The 18,767-nt window shown below is 33.1% G+C and overlaps 1 protein-coding gene and 1 long non-coding RNA gene across 5 annotated transcripts in view; one reads left to right on the top strand and one right to left on the bottom strand.

Annotated features, from left to right (window-relative positions):
* Nucleotides 1-1,417: 1,417 nt before the first annotated feature.
* Nucleotides 1,418-18,767, bottom strand: part of LOC124428577 (disheveled-associated activator of morphogenesis 1) — a 22,272-nt gene continuing 4,922 nt past the window's right edge. The window contains exons 1-12 of one of the 3 annotated variants that reach the window (XM_046972813.1): nucleotides 13,488-14,628; nucleotides 10,053-10,160; nucleotides 6,348-6,656; nucleotides 5,897-6,121; nucleotides 5,214-5,811; nucleotides 4,853-5,127; nucleotides 4,442-4,774; nucleotides 3,883-4,358; nucleotides 3,351-3,787; nucleotides 3,114-3,241; nucleotides 2,734-2,904; nucleotides 1,418-2,668 (exon numbers count right to left, since the gene is read on the bottom strand). In XM_046972813.1, coding sequence (XP_046828769.1) covers nucleotides 2,405-2,668; nucleotides 2,734-2,904; nucleotides 3,114-3,241; nucleotides 3,351-3,787; nucleotides 3,883-4,358; nucleotides 4,442-4,774; nucleotides 4,853-5,127; nucleotides 5,214-5,811; nucleotides 5,897-6,121; nucleotides 6,348-6,656; nucleotides 10,053-10,160; nucleotides 13,488-13,526 — 3,363 coding nt within the window. In that variant the 5' untranslated portion in view covers nucleotides 13,527-14,628 and the 3' untranslated portion in view covers nucleotides 1,418-2,404. Of the gene's footprint in view, nucleotides 2,669-2,733; nucleotides 2,905-3,113; nucleotides 3,242-3,350; nucleotides 3,788-3,882; nucleotides 4,359-4,441; nucleotides 4,775-4,852; nucleotides 5,128-5,213; nucleotides 5,812-5,896; nucleotides 6,122-6,347; nucleotides 6,657-10,052; nucleotides 10,161-10,969; nucleotides 11,202-13,487; nucleotides 14,629-18,767 lie in introns of those variants that run through there. The other 2 variants (XM_046972812.1, XM_046972814.1) reach the window with 2 other exon arrangements.
* On the top strand, nucleotides 6,663-10,957 carry LOC124428580. Of its 2 annotated transcripts, none has more exons than XR_006943221.1 (3): nucleotides 6,663-9,219; nucleotides 10,032-10,179; nucleotides 10,250-10,957. It is a non-coding gene; the product is annotated as an uncharacterized LOC124428580 (long non-coding RNA). The 2 variants fall into 2 exon arrangements; XR_006943220.1 differs by having other exon boundaries at nucleotides 10,021-10,179.

The following is an 18,767-nucleotide window of genomic DNA, read 5'->3' as shown; positions in this document are numbered from 1 at the left end:
AATTGCAGATGTACTATCTCACATTAATAGCATAAACATTCCACTAATTTGTACTTAATTATTTATAATCTATGATATTTAAAGTGTTTTGTAATTTTTCAGGAATGTCAAAATAATTTATATAATAATATCTTTTACAATTATATCCATACACAAAATTTCAAAACCTTTTTATTGCAGGTTCTAAAATAATATTTTTAGGTTTTAATTCTCCTTTATTAGTTTATCAATAAGTCACTGCAGAAATAATTTTATCATATAATTATTTTGTCATTTCAAGTTATAAATTGTTATAAATGTTTCTTCAATATAAATTAATGTCAGAGTTTCACAGCAGATGTCTTCAATAGAAAGAAATATACAACTTATATATAATAATAAATTAATTATATTATTTTAATCAACATTCTAATTGAAATGATGATAGTATTAAGATTTTCTTATTTTTATTGCATAATAGATAAATAGCCGACTAATTTTTATGCTTCATAATATTAACAACAATTAACTGTTGTTCTATGCTAAATAAAAATTGTAGATAAGGTAAAGAATTAGATTAGTAATTCTAATTTTAAATTATTAATAAGTATAATAAGAAATCACAGATTGAAATATAATACATTATATTTTTTTTTGTTTATAACTGTGCTTTTAAATATCTTTTTTCAATTATGTTTACTGATTATTTTAAATAATAATTGAATGCAATAACAATGTTATGTTATTGAATGAGCTACATTTGTACTTACTATATGTAAAAATTATATGTAAGCATTATATATCCATAAATTATCATATCATAAGTAAAAAGTAATTATAATGTGAAATTTGAAACGTCGCATTAATTTTTTTCCTCGGAAATTCCATCAAATGATAAGAAGAATTGCAATTACTACCTTATCGACATTCAATGTAAATGCATTTACCATCCTCACGGTGATAATATAGTTGTTATTTGGAATTTTCAAATTATAGTCAATAATACTATTTCCTTAGATGTCGTCATCATATAAAAATCATATAATCAAAGAACTATTATCTATTTTAGCTATCTGAAATGGCTAGTGGTGCTATCTGAAAAAACGTTATGATTTGCAATAATCACAATACTGTATCAAATGATAAGAAAAATAATGGTTACTACCTTACTGATATTCAATGCAAGTGCATTTGAGAGTATATTTCACGTTTTTGTAGTTAAACATCGTTACCATTATGAATTCTTATTAAATATGTAGTGCTCTACAAATTTTTAAAACGTACATGTATTTATGTACTTGTGTGTATATTATTTATATAACGATAAGCGTAAATTACAGCATTGATGTCGTAAAAAGGGATTTCTCTCTCTCTCTCTCTCTCTCTCTCTCTCTTATTCTTTCTCTCTCTCTCTCTCTCTTAATAGAAAAAAGTTTGATTCGTATCTTACTCTTTTATTAGATATATTTTTTTCAAATATTAATACATAGTGATATCAGTAAGAGACGTGTAATACATAATTAATATATTAAATCAGATATCGAGATTCTCGCGAGAAAAAAGTTTTCTTAAAAAAAAGATTTTTTGCGAGAAATAAACATCGATATTAGTGTATATTTACAAAAGTACAAAAGCTTACAAAACACCGATTTCTATACAGCGCGATTTACTAATTTCCATTTTCTTTCGTCTCTTCTATTCTTTTTTCGTCTCTAAACATCGAATTCTATTGTCAAAATTTGACGATGATAAATTCTCGGTGTATATTTTTTTTTTTTTTTTAATACAACAATAGAAAATTCAGACTTGTGGATTACTCGACACAACAAATGCTGTGATTATAGGCCTCCATTTTTCCAATATTTTTCCTGTTGAATGAATAACATTGGTTAAAAAGAAAAAAAAATGGTTACAATTATATCAGTCCCTTTTTTGTTTAGTATCAACATCGATAAAGTATTTTTGATTCGTATTAGCTGGTAAGATTTTTTGGTCTGAACATTTCTTTTTTCTAAACAAACATGAAAACTTTATGATCTATATACAAAGAAAATCGATTCTTATAATTCATATTTTAATACCGGATCTTCATTCTCTCTCTCTTTGATTTTAAAAAGCGAATACAATCTATCTACGCAGTCTGTGAATTATGTTAGGAAACGATCAACGTAGCACCGATCGTGAAATATAATTTATATAAAGACTCGTCATTTCTAAAATTATAATCACAAGTTAGGGTAGTTATTAATCATTAGGATTCTCATTGACATTCGAGTTTATCCTTTTAAAAGAGTTTTGAAGTCATATTTCGATGTAATTAGTATCGAAATTTGATGAACTTGTTCTCTCTCTCTCTATCTCTCTTTCTTCTTCTTTTTATCTTATGTTTTTTGTTATCCTTGAATAAAAATAAATTCCGTACAGTCTAATGTCGTTCTCGTGAATCTTCCCTATGAGCGCTATGCCTACGTGATTCTTGACCACATGGTGTTACCGGCCTACGTTTAGATCTTTTAAATTTGGCTATGTCTTCGCCAAAAACATCTCCGGTACGAAGCGCAGAAATTAGATCGTCGAATTCACCTTTGTTGTCTCCTTGATTACCATTAGCTTCGTTCTTTTTACTTAATGATATACTGTTTAATATTCCTTCACGAGAATTTTTTCTTTCCATTGTCCTTTTTCGCAGCTGAAAAGGAATGATTAGAAAAAATGATCTTCAAGAAGTTCATTAAATAATTTCGTTTTTGATACCTCTTGTTCCTGTTTAGCACGACGTTCTTCTTCCTCGATCTTCTTTCTCATGTTTTCAACATCTTGTCTAGCTTCAGCAAGCGCTTGAAGGAAGTTTTCGAATATACCAAAGAATTCGTTTGGTTGTACACCCGCAGAATCCTCACCGAATAGTCTAACAGCTCGGTCAAACTGTGTTGATTTATTAAAATTAATAATTAATTTGTATAAAAAAGGAATGTTTTTAGAATTACTTTCACAACAATTTATCATGCAGAATGATAATAAAACTAAGAATTTTTATTAGAAACTGCTTTATAACGAGGATAAATTCCAATAAGATAAATCGATTGTTTGAATGAAAATCATCTCTGAAGAGGTAAAAGATTATCTGTTCTTACTCTAGTCTTCATATCTTGGAACAAGTCCTCAGCTTCGGCTAATCTACATGTGGCTTGCGCCTGGAAGTCTCTCATAGCTGGTAAAAACATGTCACCTTGCAATACCTGAGATTGGCCTCGATGAAATTCTAAAAAAAAAAAAGAAAAAAAAAAGAAAAAAGATGGAATTATTAAACGTGTGATAATTCTTTTTTAAGATTGACTAAAATATATTTATTCTCTGTCACACATACATACCAATTTCCCTTTGAACGTCTTGCAAACCATTCTTCAAGTTAGCCACTTCTTTTTGAAGATCAGCCATGCTAACTCTAGCAGCTGTCCTAACATGCGGCATATCTTCTTCAATATCTAAAACTTCACGGAACCTTGATTCAAGGATTTGTACGAGATAGTGTAAAAGAGTGGTGCCTTTTGAGCAAGAAGATTTCGTATCAACTAGACGATTCAAAGAAGCTAATCGAAATCCACAAGCATTACCGCGAGCATTTCCGCGATTTACATAATTCCCAAGAGCTAGAACCAGTTCTAATAATTTCCTGAGTCTTCTAGATCTTGCAACTTGACGACTAGCTTCAAGAACCGCTCTCATTCTTGGTGTTAATTCTGCTATACTAGCTGAGAATTTCTTTTTATAGTGTAACGATCTAAGTCTCTGTTCGTAGTGAGGAACTCTGAAAACATATTTTCATGAGAATTTCTCTAATGATAACAAAAAAGAATGAAAATCAAAGGAAATGAAAGAAAAAAAGAGCAACGCATATCTTACTTTGAAATCTGATAGAGGAAACAATCAGCCCTATTTTGTAATTCCTTTTGATGCATATCTAAAAGAGCAGCTTCTTCCGACGAAGGAATGTATTTTAATAATTGTTCGACCATGTCAATGTGTAGTATATTCTGTTGGTCCATCGACAGTATCGTTCTGGTGATCTCGTTGTCAGACAATTTAAGTTTCGACAATAATATCGTACAATTCTGTGCTCTTCTCGAGTCGATCACCGACATAGTTTTCTTATTCTTTCCCAAAGTACGTAGATCTTCGATGGAACCTTCAGCGGATACACCGTTCTTCTGATAGGCACAAAAGATCTTGTCGATCGATTCTAAATCCATGACGTTGTATAATTTTGTATCGTCTAGCTCGGACCAAATCGTACCTTGGAGTTTCTGTTCTGGTATCTTCGACCAATTGAAGGATTTCAATGGATTGCTTGGTTGAGGAACGTTTTTTACTATCTCAACCTGTTAAAACAATAACAAAGATTAATCTCTCATTCAATTTTATATATTTAAAAACATTATTCAGACACTGTATTTTATATTACCTTCATCGGAGGTGGAGCAGCTGGCATTAAACAAGGTGGAGGAGGCGGTGCCAAAGGCGGTGGAGGCGGCGGAGGTGGCATCGGTTTGGCTTCGACTTTTTCAAGAACCTCATCGTCTACGATCTTTAAAGTAGCTTTGGCATCGTCCGGTAAACTTCCCGATGCTACCAATTGTTCCAATCGTTTCCTCTCGGACTTTTCGTTATTAATTTGTCGCGACAAAATCTCGAGATTATCCTGTAACTCTGATATTCTCTGTTTCGTCTCTATATGCATCGAGGTTTCTTTTTCCAGACGTTCCTTGATCCTTGCCAAACTTGCCTCCATGTCCTCCTACAAAAGGGATTTTGATGGATCCCTTTGATGGATTTTTGATGGAGTTGATCGTAAAAAAAGTTTCTATAATCTTACCTTCTCTTGTGTTCGTAAATCAAGTTCTTGTTCCTTCTTAGCCAATCTCGTTGACATATCAGAATTTTCACGTTCCAATTCTTCAGCTTTCTTTCTGGCAGCAACTAATTCCTCTTCTTTGGCCAATAAATGAACGATTTCCTTCACGTTGATATCGATTGGTGCGATGTCAGGATTTTTTGCTATCCCTGTTTCGTTTCCTTCAGTCTGTAAGACAATTTGTTGGACGATTCGATCGAAAAGTAGCCAATGTTGTGGGTGCGAACCATAATCGACTGGAATGGAAAGAGAATGATCCAATGATCTTATTTAAATCTGTTTTTTAAATCCGTCACCTGAACTCAATCGTTTTGAAACTTACGTGGTAACAGTAAACAATGTTGTAATAAACTGAGAAGATGAGGATAAGCTGCCGTGTGACTGAGTTTTCGCCTCAATAAATCAAACATGGTCGTTGCGCTTTTAGTGTCCACGTGTTCCTTTTCAAACTTCCTAGCCAATTCCTTCTCGTCCTCGTTACGAACCATTTCAAAAAAATCAAGGTGCCTGTCGAGCGTCTCATTCTCATATTTCCTCAATTTTTCAATAATCGGTTGAATGCCGAGCATGAGCAATTCGTATCTGAGATGGAGTCTAAATTCTAAAGTTACTTGACCGGGCCCATAATTAAGGACGGCGTTGATGAAGGACATTATAGCCGTTTTGAGAGAGAGATTGTCCTTGTAGATACCAAAATTTTTGTCGAGATCATTTATTATACTTTGGAAACGTGTTCTCTCGGAATGATAATGTTGAAAATGTAGCATAGCTTCTAAAACTTTACGATGACCACCAGGTACCAAACAAACTGCACCGAGTATTTCCAATACTGAAATTTTTGTTTTTATGTTCTCCGTTGCGAGCGATTGAGATATGGTATTGATTGCTGTGGGATGTGCCAGCACATGTGCCCTGCCATTCTGTAAAATAATTTTTTCGATAATCCCTCGAACTCATCTTTGTTACAGGTGATAACTATCGATCGGTTAAGTCTCAAAAACTGACCGAATTGTTCATCAAAGCTTTTAAACAACCTATCACGCTTGTGTGAAGATTGCTATTGGCTGCCTCCACGTCCATTCTTTCTAGAACCTGCAGTAAAGCGTTCAAACCATCAAGTTCGATGAACCTTAGGACGAAGCTGTGCGGTTGCGTTCTCAGAGCTGTCTTCAAAGCTTCTACTTGACGCATTCGTATCGCTGCATCTTCTCCTTCCTCTGGATATTGACTCTGAAATGAAGCGATCTTGGTCGGTTATGGGCCATCAATTTTTTCCTACATTTACTTTTTCCTTGACAATTGGTTGTCCCCATTTTTAATACATTTTTTCTTTCTGTCCTCCTCGCCGATACAAGCAAGACGACAAAATTTATTATTGTCAGATTAACTGCCAACTGCAGTTAATTTAGGATCCAAATAAAATTGATTGAAAGTGAAAAATAAAATTTAACCTTACACTTGCAATTGTCCTGATCCTATCGATATAATCGTCAGGATCCCCGCTAAGATCAGTGGTTCTCAAGCCTCCATTTTCAAGCGTTCCATTTCCCTTTCTCGAACAATATATCTGCCATTTCTTATTAGCCGGAAGTGCCAAAACTGCTTGTCGATTAGCTTGCGTCAAATCGAGCTCGTCGACCAACTCAAGGAACATCTTGTTCAATTCTTCTTCAGCTGGCATCGGCAAAGTCGGTGTCATTGCTTGAAGCGTGAGCGTACCAGTGTGTTCCACCACACAGTACGTGATTTCCGGTGGTTCGTCATCCTGTCGAAAAATAACGAGGACTGAGTCTCGACAAAATCGAATCAAGGATGAGAGCTTGGAAACGTTAGCGTTCAACAGTAAACCCGATCGAGGCTACGTAAGCAGGTCTTGACCTTATTGAGTATGACAGCGAGTTTTAACCGCAGCCAGCCGGCCAATAGGATGATCGGTGTTATATCTAGATAAAAAAAAATTGCTTTACGCAGTTCACAGTTTCTACATTTCGCATTTCTATCGATTGCAGTCGATATGGCCGAAGAAAGAAAAGAAAGTGCATTTTTCTTCGAATTACGTAAATTCGAGAAATTTCATCGATTTTATTTGGCACAACTGAAAGAATTTTGTTCGTTTCATTTTAAATAAATTTTTTCTGGTTAAAAGCAATTCTTTATAAATTAAGTCTTTTTAAATTGTAGATTTTATATATATATATATATATATATATATATATATATATATATATATCAAAAAATAATCGCGTTGATGTTCGCATATTTAGAAATACGTAATTCGTTCTCTTCTATTGAGATTATGCCGACTTTCTTTCTAAATGGAACGCTGACAAGAAGAGATGGCCATGCAGCATCTCTCCGATACAAGCTTGCTCGTTCTACTCCATCGAACGGGACGGCAAAGGTCAGGAGACCGGCTTGGGCGCTGGATTCCAAAGGTACTTTCACACGTGACTAGGAAATTACCTATTCGCATTGGCCGTTTGCGACTTCTTGATTTATGTCGTGCGCGATCACGATTACGTCTTTCTGCATCTTCAAAGAGATTTATTAGGTCAACAAATCAAATGATTATAAAAAAGTTTGAATCGAAAAAATTTATTTCTATTGCATTTCAATATGTATGAGAGAAGGAGAAAACAAAGAAAAATAGATAAAAGAGAATAGAATGAACTCGGATTCAATCTAGTCGCACATGATCAGAAATAAATATGATTATTCCTTTCAGCGCGTCACGTGTTTAGATGATTTTATCGAGAGGAATCTTCGCTGTAGGACAAGGCATAAAAGTGATTTAATGATCATACAAGAATTAGAAATTTTGTAGAAAAACATTTTCGAGTATATCGGTTTACTGTTCGATTTACGTTATGACTTGGATGCTTCTTAGAAAATGCAAGAAGCATTAGATAGACGAAAATAAAGGGGAAGAAAAGATACGAGCGTAATTATATCTCGGCGATTAATATCTCTTCCGTGGAGCATCTCTAACCATGGAAGAGATTTTAGAGAGGAGGAAGAGGACGAAGAGAAGAAGGAGTCTTAGGAACAGGTGGAAGATAAATAAGAACAAGTGAGAGAGAAAGAAAGAGAGAGAGAGAGAGAGAGAGAGAGAGAAAAGTACCATTACGATAATTAGACTGCCACATTACTATGTCAAATTAGCATTAATCTTTGAATAGCAAGTTCAAGTCGATTCTAAGAAAGTTCTTCTCAACGGTTTTTCAGATTTTTTTGATATTAACGCTTTTTAATATGAATTTACTATACTTATTTAATCTTTTTTTTTCTACTGTTACTATAATTTTAGCCAAGTTCAAAACGATATTACAAAGTATTTTCTTAATTTTTTACATTTGATCTTACTTATTTTGCCGTCTATATTTTTTAATATATAATAAAGTTGCTATATTTTTTGTTATTTTGTTCTTCTTTGTAATATTTTCTTTTTATAGGAGGAAATTTCCTGAATCGTTGGGAAAAGCAGTCATGCATTTTTTTATTCGCATGGGAAGATTCGTTAGACAGAAAAAATAAGAGTTAGAAGGAAGATAGGATGGTAGATATACGATCGTTGGATGGTCGTTCTACGTGGACACGCCTCGAGGCACTCACCTAACGTGAATCCACGGTGCATCGATCTAATAGAATTTACGGATCACATGGGATCCATTCAAGGTCGACTGGCCTTTGCTTGAGGTCAACGACGCTTTTTTCCCTTCTAATTTTTTTTTCTTTCGTTTGAGAGTGTCGATTGAAAGAAATAAATTGTTACATTTATTGAGTGATCTTTCAAATTATTGAACGATTTATATTTTTATAATTATTGAGATATTTTTTCACTGATTGTAAAAAAAAAAATTCAATGTCTCTTGCAATAATTTATTTGTTTGTTTATTTAATTTGTCAAAAACATCTGTTAAATACTGATTAGAAAATGACTTGACTGATTAGAAATCAATAATTGAAAATCCATTACTTCAAAATATTGTGATTACAATTGTTTAAATAACTGTATAACCTTCCGTAATGATATCGAAAAGCATAAAATTCGAAGAAAACTAATTTGTTTACAAGTGTCGTCCAGAAGAAATTTGTATAGAAAATGTTTGCCGAGTTGTGACATTGGAAGGTCTCTCAAGGTGTTGTGGACTACGTGCTGAATACATGATTTTATCCGACTGTTTATATTGAGTTCGACCGAGGAGAAGGTCGAAACATTGAATTAGTTATTATCGAGCTTGACACAAGGAAGGAATATTCCTTTCTGAAATTCAAATTTAATTGTACGATAGAAGATGGTTATTTTCTTTAATTACGATTAGACGAAGGTGAATCAACTAAGTTTGTCTCTCTCTCTCTCTCTCTCTCTCTCTCTCTCTCTCTCTCTCTCTCTTTTTATAAGATAAGATAAAAATCATTTGTTAAACACGTCTACAAACTTGTTTCTTTTCGTATCTTTTCGACGATTTATCTTCTTTCTCTACAAGATCATTCAATGATAATTCGTTGCATTGTAAAAAGATAAAAAAATAGTAAGAGAAGCCGCATAGTTTGTAGTTTAAGTCAGGAATGCGGAGATGCATACCAAGATACTACAACGTAATAGCGTTCTAGAAAATAAATGGATACAAAGAAAAAGAAGAAGAAGAACGTTGTGAAGAGAGTATCGATGAATTATCGACCAAGATTTCATATGGATTTTCTTCTTTCAAAAAAAAATTTTTGAGAAGAAAGAAAGAAGGATGATACACTTATACTCGATCGATATTACGTTGACATAATCGTCAAGTCTTTCGATTATTTCATAAGTATCTATTAAGATGAGAAAACATTTATTAGCATGCTATATTCTATGTCATTATATATTATCAGTAGTTATCTTATATGTCGTACTAATTATACGTATACTAATATGAATGATAAATTTGATTTATATATGATATATCGTCGGAAACATTTAACGTTTATCATTAAATGTTTCGTGATATTATTATGATGATAATTTACACACACACATACACATGCGCGCGTACACACACACGTATTTATTTATTTATTTATTTCATATGATGTGCAGTAAGAAGATAATAAATAAAAGGAAGAGGAAAGTAAATGAGACGTTTCTTAAGTATGTTTATAGGAAGGAAATTCATGTACTTACTTGGAGGCAACCGCAAAAAGACTTCTTCACTCTCGATGGCATCGTTTGACAGCGGCCGACAAACTCCTTCAGTGGTTGTGGACTCTTTACAGGACAGCTCGGAATCCTCTGAATACAAAAAACACGAGTAAAACATTATAGTAATAAATTTTTATTAATCCATTTTTCTCAGAGACAAAGAATAATATTCCTATAAGTTTCAGCGTCTTTGATATTGACAGAGATTAGTTTCAAGTTAATAGAGTTTAGTCATGCAAAGTGTTAAACTTTGTCAACCCGATTGAAAATTCAGGACTAATTCGAAATCGATGTACTTGTTTGAATTGGCATCATTCTTATGTCAGGATACGCTATAGAGGAAGCAGAGAGAGAAAATAAGGAAAATGTCGTGTTGCGGAATCGTTAACGTAACGTTACTTTTTCTTTCACTTTTCTACGATATACAATGAGTCTAAAAAGTACACTTATAGATTTCTTTTTAAATGCATATTTCTTTTATTGTATATTTTTTCATTAAGTAATACAATTCTAATATCAATTTTTTTTTACTTTTTTCTTTTTTTTTGTACGATTCTAGCAGATGTATCGAAGTGATAATAAATTATTATTTATGTTTTATATCGTATCATTTTATTCAAGATATGCATGGTTATAATAATATATTACTTTATAAAAAGAATCTACAATATAATATGAAGAAACAATACGACATGCTCATATAATAAATTTTATAAAGTTTGAAAATTATAAGCAGATTTTTTGTCTAATTCATAGATATTTTATAATTAATTATAAAACAAAAAAGTATAAAATAAATAAGTTTAAGAGAATACTTTTTTTAGACATACTATATACATATACATAACAGAAAGAAAATATGATTCGTCATAACTATAGTGCAAAGCACGTTCACCTACTACATAAGAAATCCATCGACGTGGAGGCGTCACGGGTTCACCGTAACTATCGATATCTCGTTCCTCATTCGAAGCCATTGGAAGAGATACACTTAACAACGTTTTTTAGCACGATTTTGTCGAATGCTCGACACTGACTATGAGCTTCTTCCGAGGCATTGTCAAGCTTATCGCGCTAATTTCTTATCTCTTGAGTGAAAAAAAAACGGAAAAATATATACGAAGAAACCAAATGTTAGCAGCGTTTGCGATTTAGTCTCGAGATACATAGTTTGCTAGTATGTATATCAAGATATGCGTAAAGGTAATGTCCTTGAGCAATATCGTTCGATATCAAGATACTTTTTTTAATGATCTACAGATTCTAACAAACGCTTCCAATAATTTATTAAAAATTTCTCTCTCTCTCTCTTTCTAAACCGGAACTTGGAATGCAACATTTTTTATTTTAGATGACACATCTGATACGTAAATTGTTAAATAAATATATATACATAATAATCGAATAGTTTATCATCGAATTTCTATTATACATACCTTTAAATATTTTCTTCCTATGTTAAATTCGCGTAGTAAATTATAGAGTAGATCGTATTAGACCAGTCAATGAAATTAGAAACACGATATAGTCTAACCTTTAAACCTTTCGATTGAAACACTATTGATTGACTACGATATATAATTACGATTAGGTTAATACTCTACTATTGGAAATAAATTTCCCAAGGTTTTAGCAGGGTAATGAACGTCCCTGCCCCTTTCGTTCGTTTCCTTTTTGCGAAAATATTCACGAGACGACGTTGTTATTCGTCATGCAACTGCGAACTAACAAACGAGCTTTCGACTGGAAATAGAAGAAACAGAAACGAACAAGTGAAAGATAGTGACGAAGAAGAATGGAGGACTCGCTTCTTAATTTCAACTTGTCTCAGTCTATTATTATTATTATTATCGTCGTCGTTGTTATTGTTGTTTTACGAAGTATTTACGAAAGAGTAAATAAGAAATATGTGAGAGACAAAAATAATAAAAAAAGAAATTAAACTGAAAAAAAATATTATCTTACATTCCAAAGACAGTATTTATATTTGCGTTATCATAGTAATTTTTGTACAATAATACATTCTATCGTAGAATCGAGATATCGAAGGAAACGAGAGTATCGGAAATAAATACCTGTTTGTACGAAAGATCGACCGATCGATAGATCAATGAAATTCGTAGAACTTTTTGGTTACCGAGAAAGAGAAAGAAAAGGATAAGAACTAAACAAAAGAAGGATTTGACTCGGAAATAATATTTTTGAAATGTTTTGTAAAGTTTAAGAATCATTTGTACGATGTCGCGTGCCCGTTGACTATCAAACGATGTCTAATGTTTTACAGTTATTCATTTTTCTTTGTGTTCTTTTCTAACTTCTTCTTTGTCATGTTAATTCTTCAAACAAGAGAGCACACCTGGGCGAGCCTAATAGCGGTCGCAATAAAGCGGCAAATGTAGTATTATTACTTTTGATAGTATTTTATGTTATCACTTTGTTACTAACTTATATAAAAAATACATACAACGAGTTGATCATCACAGTTTGTATATTTATATATTATTAACAAAATTTTTTGACAAAGAATTTTAAAAGGCATTTGACAACAAAAAATCTATTTTTGTTAAATTATATACATATATGTAGATTTGAAGTACTGATTTAAAAAAAAAAGAATTATTTAATAGATGAAATCGATTTAATTAAAACGCTACGTCGACAGAAATGTCAACATTTTCGTATCACGACCAACCAGGACGAGTTTTCACTCGTAACTTTCGCAACTCGTAACTAACCCAAACGAACGCTTCGATAATTATTAAGAAACAATGGCTTCTCCGAATTAAATTATTCGTCTTGTATATTAATCATAGATATATTTTGTAACGCATCAGAAAGTATATAAGTATATAAGTACGTAGTATGTATGTGAAACGATATGGCTCCTTCGCACGTTCGAAGGAGTAACGTGATTTTTTACGTAATTTGCGATTGGCCAAGCGAGAAGTTTCCTGCTCGTTCGTGTCCTCATTCGCGTGTTCGTATAATGCAACGTGTGTCTACATTTATTACTAAAAAAATATCCACGACATGGAATGTCAATGACAAAAGGGGAAGGTGAAGAAAAGGAAGAAGACACTTGGAATTAAAAAAAATGGAGATTCAAAAACACGTTTTTACTTTTATCTCCAATTAAAAGATCTTTCCTGAAATATGATGTAAAATATGTTTCTAGCGTCTACGCAACGACTCTCTTATTAGAGGCTTACGTTAACTGAACATTTAAATGGCATTAGTTAGAATTAAATTTAATAACGCGGCACGTTAAACGATAATACAATTAGGACACGAATTAGATGTTATTTAGTTTGAGCGAACGTGTTTACTCGTTGTCAAGCGAACCTCTCTGGGGGAATAATTTCACTGTATTCCAATTTTAAATGATACAATTCGATTTAGGAATAGTTATAATATTACCAGATTGAGCTTGCCCATTTTTTCAAGGACAGTTTCCATGTTAAATTACACTTTTCCTCTTGGAAAATTGTTCAAAACACTTCACGATTGAAATAATAATTTTATTCGTTAAATCACACATTGGATCATGTTTATTCTTCACTCGTGATGATTTTTAAATTGATTTTTTCGTCCTCTCGAGTTCATTCATCGAGTTTTCTCAATGATCGAATGATTAAACTTCTCCAATATCTAAAAGAAAGCGAGGAGAATATCGGAACACCGGTTCGCTCGCGATCGCAGCTTCGACTGCCAGGTGAAAACACAACACCTCTCGAGCAGTCTACAGGTGGTTCTCCCAGGTCTCCTTAAGAAGGAAGGGGGGACCTACTTCGACTCAGAGGACTCTCCTTCGATCGAGAAATAACTAACTATGTAGTTACTTCTTTAAAAATGTTACTGACCTAAAAAATGTCGTTTGTTAACGAAACATTTTATGAATAGGAAAATCAATTTTTTTTTTTTCAATTTTATTTCTCTCCAAGATGCTAAATGTCCTAAAACAAATTAAATCGAAAGTAACTCGAGTTTCGTAAAAGGTTAGTTAAGCGATATCATTTAGCGAATCGTTGTTGTCCTTGTTCGCCTCAAGATACCACAGAAGTCTTGCATCGGAATGCAATCTTGTCTCTTCTAGAAGCCGCCGTTGGTGCCGTTGCCGCCGCTGCTGCCGCTACTCTCGCTACCGCTGCTGCTGCTGCTGCTGTTGCTGCTGCTGCTGCTGCTGCTGCTGCTCCTGCTGCTGGATACGACTGGTTTTTCAAAAAGAAAAATGAAGCGTACGACTGCTGCTGGATATTTTTTCCGTCCTTCGTCTTCAGATTAGGAGACACGGGGAAAGAGAAGGGAACAGGAGAATGCTGGAGGGGAAAAGGAACGAAGTTTATTGCCATTCCTTGTAGTGGATCGTCGACCTTGACGACGATTCTCATCGAACGAATGAGAGTCTCTTCCGCGATATACGGAAATTGAGTCACGAGATCGATCAATCGATCCATTTATGCAAACTTTTGTGGTATTTTAATGGGTGTATACAAAGTGGGCTAAAAGTCCTTAGATTTAATCCGGAAAAAAAATTAACCTAAAAAGTTTTGAGAAAAAAGAGTAAATGATTTTTCTAATTATCTAGGAACTTGTGGTCCACTCCTGTACTTTTTTGTTTATTACCGTAGGAAAGAAACTCTTTAATTCCAAATTGTTTGTTTCTTCTTATGTAAATCTCTAGAGATATTCAAATACGTTTAAATATTCATATCTTTCCCCTGTGGATCGGTGATAGAATATATCTATAGTATTCTCTGCTTGTTATAAAAGGAGACTAGTAGGAGTTGAGGGTTAGTCCGACAATCTAATCTCGTAAAGACTCTCTTATTATGAAAAATATCAGTAACAAAGTTAATCATTCTAAAAACATGGTCTTCTATTAAATATAATTTCACGGAAGACCATAAAAGTACCGAAAGGAAAAATGAATTTTAACCAAAGTTCGAGCCAAGTTTGATTTGCGTTATGATCGTTCATCCGTTAGATAATTTACACATGTTACATGGACGAACGATCTCTTGGAACTTATTCAATGTCGATTAGAGCTCGAACGATCAAAGTTTTATGTTTGAGACATCATATTTCTTTTTATTATATATATTTTCTTTTTATTTTTAGGCTTTGAGAAGTTCTCGAAAGTAGAAAGAGAAAGAGGCACTTTTCATTCGGAGATCTCGATTGTTCACTCTTATCATGTCGATCCCTTTTCGATCTTGGTTGGTCGACTTGTAGAGAGAGAAAGAGGAAAGGGAGAGAGAAAGAGCGAGGGCGGGAGGGAGAGAGGGAGGTAGAGGGAGAGAGAGAGAGAGAGATTCTAGTACTTTTGTATACGGTGTTTAACGGCCCACCATTTAGAAACCGTTCGACGTAGTTTCCTTCCTTCTCTCTGTCCTTTTATACGTCCTTCTGTATGTCTATACAAACGTCCGTACGTCCTCCTGACCCGACTGAGATTTCTCTCTCTCTCTCTCTCTCTCTCTCTCTCTTTCTTTCTGTCTCTCTTTCTCTCTCTCTCTCTCTCTCTTTCTTTCTCTCTCTCTTTCTCTCTCTCTCTCTCTCTCTCTCTCTCTCTTTATTCGGACTTCGTTTCTCCATCCTCGTCGCTTTTCTACCACGATCGTTTTTATGGGTCGAGCATAACGGTGAGATCGAGTCGAGTTCATGGCACGTCTGTTCATGTTATATCGTTAAGTGTCATAGGTCAACACTGGCACATATTGAAATCGATTACGTTCGACTTGGATTTAGTTTCTATAGATTTGTGGCATCTACTTCGATCTTCGATTATTTCTGTTTAGATGCTATCGATAAAAACGTATCTATAGATCTTGGATTTTCCTTGAATTTGAAGAAAGACGGAAGCGGAATTTCTCTTGTCTGTAAGTCGTTTCTACCCGCATAGGACTCCATGCGTGACCTCTTGATACTGATACCGGTTTCACTTGATTATTTAGACAACAATTGTGCATTCCTAAGCGATAATATTTAGATATCAATTGAATGGATTTTTAATTTTTCATTCGTTGGACATGTTTCGAATAGTTTTTATTAAAACATTTCATAAATAATCTTATTGAAAATTGTAAATGCTGTCAGATATTCTAATTTCAAATTAGTCCGAAATAGTTTTTGTTATAAGTAAATATTTTCACTCGAATTTAAATTTTGTTTTTTACATACTTGTATAGTTTAGGACATCGAACAGTACGAAATAAAAATGCCATAGATATTTTGCTGAATGAATTATCGATAAAGTGTAGTTTATTGAAATCGAAGAAGTTTAGTTCGTTTGTCCTTTGAAGATTTTCGAGTAAGAAGGAAACAAAAATCATGTCATACCGTATCAAGCACGTTCGATGTGGTGTCAGAGCTCGAACGGTATTGGGCGTAGGTGTTTAAGCGTGGGCTCATTCATAGATTGCTTCTCTATTCCATTCTCGTTCGTAACTCTCGTACCGTTTCTTACTAGTCGAAGGAACAAAGAACTCTCTCTTTCTCTCTTTCTCTCTCTCTTTCTCTCTCGAGTTACAAGGCTTTTCTTTTTATTTTATTTTGTGAGGATTTTGCAAACAAGATCGCAAACTTTTAAACGTAGAAATGAAATATTCGAAAGTTTGAATTCTCCGAGACCGAATAAAGTCGTGTTGTTCTTTCCGCAATGGCGTGACGCTTTTCAACATATCTCGTTAACCAATCCGATCGATTTTCACCCTTTGCTGACAAAGAGAATGTTGTACTGTAAAAACTACGAATTTTAAAACTATATGGAATATTGTACGAGCGAATGTACGCAAGATGTTTCAAATTTATAGGAATTCTTTAAAAATTTCTAGACGTCAATATACTAAATATTTTCACTTTTAATAATAAGTGTTATCATTGATAATATTTTAGCCCAAAGAGATAATAAATATACTTAGAGTGAAGTATCAAAAATGTAAGAAAGTTATTAGAAATCAGTGTAAAAATTAATTTCTAATGTTTTTATTTGATATCAAGTAATATTGTAAATTTTATTTATTCTTTTTTTATACTTATAAGTATATGTATATATAAAATTATATATATACATATACATATACAGTTGAAATTTGACGATAGCATAATTTTTGAACGACAATTTTTTCAATTCTTTTAAGATCTAATGCTAGGGGAAAATACGTTAAATAAGAGAATACTTTAAAGAATACAAGCTACATAAGAATACGTCTTATCTCTTTATCTCTTTTTCTTTTCGCATAATAATGAACATATAGTAACGAGAAGAAGCTCTTGCAAAAATAAAAGGAGCCATCATCGTCGAATGATCGACGTGCCAAGTCGCAAGTACACCTGTTGTTCGATAAAAATCGTGGCACACTGACCCTAGTTGCGTTTTAGAATAAATTTAGTCGTGTGGCGTGTTCGCCATTAACGGTGCCGGACCGTTCTCGCTTATGGGAGACGCATTTTAATTTGCCAGACGTGAACGAAAAGGTCGAACGTGTTTCTTCCTTTAAGTTTCTCGAGAGACATTGTTTTATTCTAATCCTGCTATCGTGCCAACGAGATTCTAAAAAGCACATACCTATACGTCGTTTAGTTCTCTTCTTCTTCCTTTTCTTCTTCTTCATCTGGATTCAAGTTAAACGTTTCTCCCGTTGAAACGATCCCGTTAGAAACGCCTTAGCAAACTTGGATCTTTTAAACTTGTTCGTGCTTTTTCCCGATTGTCATGAATTGTCATGAAATTCTCGTATGAATTTAACTGAAGATTATTATTAATAATGTTGGAGTCAATTTTGTTTTTGGTATATATTATAAATGCTTTAAAGAAATACGAAGATAATATTTGATTAATTTTCTTCGTTAACAATCTACAAACATGGTCATTTTAATACTTCAAAATAAACAAAATAATTATATAAAAAGAAGTGTTCTTATTGACCAACGGCCCAATAAAAGTATTATTTATTTAAAAAAAAACGTAGGAAATACTAATATTATTTAAATTTACTATATAATTATATTTACTATATTTAATATAAATACTAATATTATTTAATATTAAAACTAATATTATAGATACTAATATGATAATCAACGATTAGTTATTCGCAAATAAGACAGATTTCAAACAAATTCATTATTATTAATTATCAATAAGGAACACACAAAGTAATAAGAGTATATTATCTTTTGCTTTTTTTTTCAAGCGACAGATAACTACCGTTATTCGAAAGTAACGATTCTGCAATATCGTTACAGGACAGCGTCCAAAGTGAGATCAGATGTGTACATACATACATACGTACATACATACATACACGCGCATAAACCCCGTTCCTGCACAAAACAATCTCGACAAGAGTTTTCTATTATCCCACAACCAAATTCTTTTAAGCGACACTTTCCTTTCAGATTATTTCTTAGCTTTTCTTAATTTTTTCGAAATTTCTTACCTAATCATCTTGTTTTTCTTATCGTATAACTTTCACTATAAAACTTTACACATCGAGATTATCGTACAGTGACGGAACGTTCATATAAGGAAAAATCAATATAAGAAGACGATGACTTTAAAGAAGGTCACGATGTTATGTATAATGTATGAATATACGAGGACGAATGAGAGATAGAGAGAGAGAGAGAGAACAAGATCATATCTCCCTATGTTATTGTTTTTAAGATCGTCGTTTCAAGAGACTTCTTAAGAGG

The sequence above is a fragment of the Vespa crabro genome, chromosome 13 (assembly GCF_910589235.1).
Source record: "Vespa crabro chromosome 13, iyVesCrab1.2, whole genome shotgun sequence".
NCBI lineage: Eukaryota > Metazoa > Arthropoda > Insecta > Hymenoptera > Vespidae > Vespa > Vespa crabro.
This window is presented reverse-complemented; position numbering and strand designations above follow the sequence as displayed.